Source organism: Marmota flaviventris, chromosome 10, assembly GCF_047511675.1.
Source record: "Marmota flaviventris isolate mMarFla1 chromosome 10, mMarFla1.hap1, whole genome shotgun sequence".
NCBI lineage: Eukaryota > Metazoa > Chordata > Mammalia > Rodentia > Sciuridae > Marmota > Marmota flaviventris.
This window is the reverse complement of record NC_092507.1, coordinates 12977693-12981788: the sequence shown is the minus strand read 5'-3', so window position 1 is coordinate 12981788 and position 4096 is coordinate 12977693. Positions and strand designations below refer to the sequence as shown.

Genomic DNA, 4096 nt, shown 5'->3' with positions numbered 1-4096 from the left:
GTGTGGGACTTGAGCGTCCCTGGATTTGGTATCCTCGGGGGTCCTAGAACCCCCCCCCCCTGAGGACATGAGGGATGGCTGTGTTTATGTATCTATCGCTACGTCTCCACGGTGCTGGGCTCTTGGACACAGAAGCCTCCTATATCCCTTTCACCTGAGGTTCCTAGGGCAGCACCTGACGCACAGTAGGTGTTTGAATATTCATCAAATATGCACCAAACTCACACGAGACCACCCCTGCTCAGACCTCTGGGGACAATGGAGGAAATGTGGTGGAGGGAGAATGGGGCCTGGGCCTGTCCATCCTGGGTGGCGATGACCGCTGGGCCCAGGCCCCCCTGGCTCTCTCAGGATCACCGTCCCTGGGCCTCCCCGGGGACCACGCCCTGCCGGGCCACACAGCAGCCAGCACCAATTCTAAACAAGTGGTTTATTTGAACATAGTAAACAGGCCCCTGGCACGGGCAGGAAGGACACTCCAGACACACCCGCAGCACAGAGCCACCCGGCCAGGAAGGACCAGAAGGTACAAATGTCAACCTCCCCCTCCCCCTCCCCCGTCAAAAATACTCGGGGTCCCAGCAGAGGGCCCCGTTCCCTCTTGCCCCAGTTAAAACCCCCAACCAAGAATGGGACCACCCAAGGACAATGACAGTGAAAACCGAGTGGCCGTTTGGCGTGGAGGTGGCAGAGGGCCACTCCCACCCCAGGGACTTGCCACCTGGGAACACTGTCCCTTGGAGGTTTCCAGGGGACACTGTCCTCCCTTGAGTTGGACCCCACTCTTGACACAAGATAAAACCTGAGAACCCCAAATGACCGCTCCTGGCCCCAGAATCCAAACCAGCTAACGCTCCCCCCAACTGCTGCCCAAACCACAGCTGACGAGACGGGGCCCCGAGCAGTCGCCGGTCACAGCCGCCAGTCACAGCCGCGTGCCCTCCATGTACTCCTCTCGGGTCATCCACTCGGACCTGTAGGTGGACAGGTGGGCCACCACCGAGGCGCCCAGCCAGACGCTGAAGTTCCTGTTGCTGCCCACCCATAGGGTGGCCTTGGTGGAGGGGAAGTGACCCGAGGTCAGCTCCTTGTACAGGCGCTTGGTGAAGCCCGGGTACAGGCTGTTCCCGCCGCAGGCCATCACGTGGGACAGGAGCAGGTGGTGCCTGGAGGCCTCGCAGGAGGAGATGGACTCGGCCACGGCCTGCGGGATGCCGGGCCCCTGCAGGTCGAACACCTGCGGGCTGAAGAACATCTCGGGGCCCAGGCGCTGCATGGGCGTCAGCTCCACCGCGGTGCCGTCCGGGAGCTGGTAGGTGTTGCTCTCGTCCGCGCCGCTGGGCAGGCTCTGGCGGAAGTCCAGGGCCTCCCCCAGGTTCTGTGGCACGTAGCACTTGCTCATCTGAGTGGACATCACGGTCTCCAGCTGGAACAGGTCGTGCGGGTTGCGCCCTTCCTTGAAGAGGCTCTGGAAGAGGTAGGCGGAGAGGTCCTGCCCGGCCAGCTCCAGGGTCTTCCCGCTGTCGGGCAGCGGCCGGCCCAGGTGGAAGGGCTGCACGCGGGTCAGGCCGTAGCCCGAGTCGACCACGACGCCCGTCAGGAGCCCCGAGGCGTACAGGGACATCTCCAGCTGGTCGGCCAGGAGCAGGGACGGCACGGCCAGGAGCTCGAACATGATCTGCAACAGGAGAAGCTCTGTGTGTCCCCCAGCCCAGGGCCCCGCGCCAGCCCTGCTGCCCCAGGACCCTCCCCGCCTCAGGTCTCAACACTCAGTGCTGCGGACCCACGCTCTCAGGGGCCACCGGGCTGCCCCAGGACCAGGGTGCAGGGCCCCGGGTGCTCACACGGTGGGAATAAGGGCGGGGGGCTCTGGAGGGCTAGAGTCAGGGGCCAAGTCTGCCCTCGGGGACTTGTCTAACATGGTCCTCGGAAGATGGTGTCGGCAAGTGGGTGGGGGGCTCATCAGGCAGCAAAGCACGCCACTACGTCATGCATAGTTCCAGGCCCAGGGGAGGGAGAGAGGAGGGAGACTGCTCCGTGCCCCGCGGGCGAGGCTGAACTCCTGCCTGGATCAGAGGCTCCCAGTGTGAAGACAGAGCGAAATTCTGAGGTCCAGCATTTGGCAAAGACCTGGGCTGAGCTCCTCCCTGCTGTCCATCATCCCCCGGATCTCTGCAGAGTCCCCTCCCCAACCCCACGAAGTCCTGGCCCCAGTCCAGCCTCTGGCCTCTGACTCCCCGCCCACTGGCCCAGCAGCCCCTCTCTCCCCACTGGGAAGGCTCCCCTCTCCTGTCCTCACGGTGTCCCCTACTCCACCATCGTGGCCCAAACAGCAACCAAGGTTCTCCTCAAGCAGAATCTCACACAGGACCCCCCATTTATAGCTCTCCAGGGCCTCTGGTCCTGGACGGCAGGGCTGGCGGGCACTTCCCCAGCTACACGACCAGGGGCCACGTTTAGCAAACACCCACACGGGGTGCCCAGCTGGGCGTGAATTTCAGATACACAACAAATATCTGAGCATAAGTATGTCCCCTGCCTTATCTGGGACACACTCGCACTAAGGTATCATTTGTTATTTATCTAAAAGTTGAATCTAACGAGGCTTCGTGGATTTCACCCAGCAAACCCACAATTCTAAATGTTTTAGATTTTACGGGCCAGTCTCTGCCACAGCTGTTCACCTCTGCTGCCATACTGTGAAAGCAGCCAGAGACCAGGTGCAAATGCCCAGGTGTGGCTGAGTTCCAATAAATCTTTATTCACAAACACAAGTGGTGGGCCGGGTTTGGCTCCTTGACCATAGTTTGCCAACCTTGGATTTAGAGTAAAATCGAGGGGCTCCCCACGGCCTAGCAGGCCTGGGAGCTCAGCCCCTGCCCACCCCACCATCCTAACTGCCCCTGGCCACTCCCTTTCCTGTTCACTGGGCTGAAATCACCTCCTCTGGGAAGCCCTCCTGGATCACGCCCTCCCTCCCCAGAAGCTCCTCCTCCCCGCCTGATTTTATTTCTAGAACCATCTGGAATTCTTATCTGTTAACTTCCTCCTGGCTGAGTCTTCCCCTGGAATGTGAGAACATGGTCTCAGAATCCTTGGACTCGTGGACAGCTATCCCGAGCCCCCGGCAGAACCCCTTCCACTGAGCCCGCAGCTGGCCTGGCCAGGACTCCGGGGCTGATCCGGGGCCGACACACACTAGGTACGTGGGCAACCTCTAAAAACTGTTGAAACACAGTGATCCGGAGAGCAGACGGATCCCATGGGTCACAGGGTGCCCCGCAGCCCGCCCGGGGCCTCACCTCCAGGGTCTTCCTTCGGTCCATGGGCTCCCTGCGGGGCGTCTCGGTGATCATGACGGGGAAGTCCTCGTGCTCCTGCCGGTGCTTCTCCAGGATGAAGGTCCAGATGTGCTGCACGCCGTCCCAGTTGAGGATGCGGCCGCGCTCTATGGGGTAGCTGTAGGTCTCGGGGTGGCAGATGTCGATGCCCAGGCTCACGCGCCTCTGGGCGTAGCTGGGGCCAGGGTTCTCCCTGCAGGGCATGTAGTTCACGATGCTGGGCACCACCATCTGCGGCTCGTTCCAGCCCGACAGCCCAGCCTTCAGGAAGCCGGACCCGTGGTCAATGATGATGGTTCTCGCGGCCATGGCGGGGGCCGGGGGAGGCGAGGTCGCTTCCAGGCGGGTGCCCACGGGCGAGTGGAGAGCGAGAGTCACCTGCAAAGGGAGAGGGTGGACTGTCGGAGGACCATCCTAGGCCACCTGGCTGCTCCCACCCTCCACCCAGGGACCACCTCTGGCTGACGCTGCCCCTGCTGCCCCCGAGCACGGGGCGTGACCGTGTCTGGAAACGCCTCCCACCCCAGGCCCCTGGCCACCCCACGGGCCTCGTCCACCCTGCCAACCCCAGTCCTGCCCACCAAGCCGGCTCCTGTGGTGCCCCCCCACGAGCCCATCACACAGAGCAGGGGCCACTCTGCTGACCTCTGCTGACTGGACACAGAGTGGGTCACAGGAGGCGCTGGCTGCCCGTGAGCAGAGGGCACGTGGGCCGTGAGAAGCAGTGGAGGGACCACCGCCCTCAAACAGCGCAA

At 62.6% G+C, this 4096-nt stretch overlaps 1 protein-coding gene across 1 annotated transcript; it reads right to left on the bottom strand.

Annotated features, from left to right (window-relative positions):
• Window positions 1–925: 925 nt before the first annotated feature.
• Actl8 (actin like 8) lies at window positions 926–3650 on the bottom strand. Its single transcript, XM_027951871.2, has 2 exons — window positions 3303–3650; window positions 926–1678 (listed from the first exon to the last, which is right to left on the bottom strand). Exons 1-2 carry the CDS (start codon window positions 3648–3650, stop codon window positions 926–928), a joined length of 1101 nt encoding a protein of 366 aa, XP_027807672.2.
• Window positions 3651–4096: the final 446 nt, after the last annotated feature.

What these genes read in the sequence shown, in the direction of transcription:
- Actl8 (XM_027951871.2), bottom strand. Translation starts at nt 3,650, where the DNA reads ATGGCCGCGAGAACCATCATCATTGACCACGGGTCCGGCTTCCTGAAG. An exon ending in ACCGAAGGAAGACCCTGGAG is followed by an intron (nt 1,679 to 3,302) that starts GTGAGGCCCCGG and finishes CTCCTGTTGCAG; the next exon opens with ATCATGTTCGAGCTCCTGGC.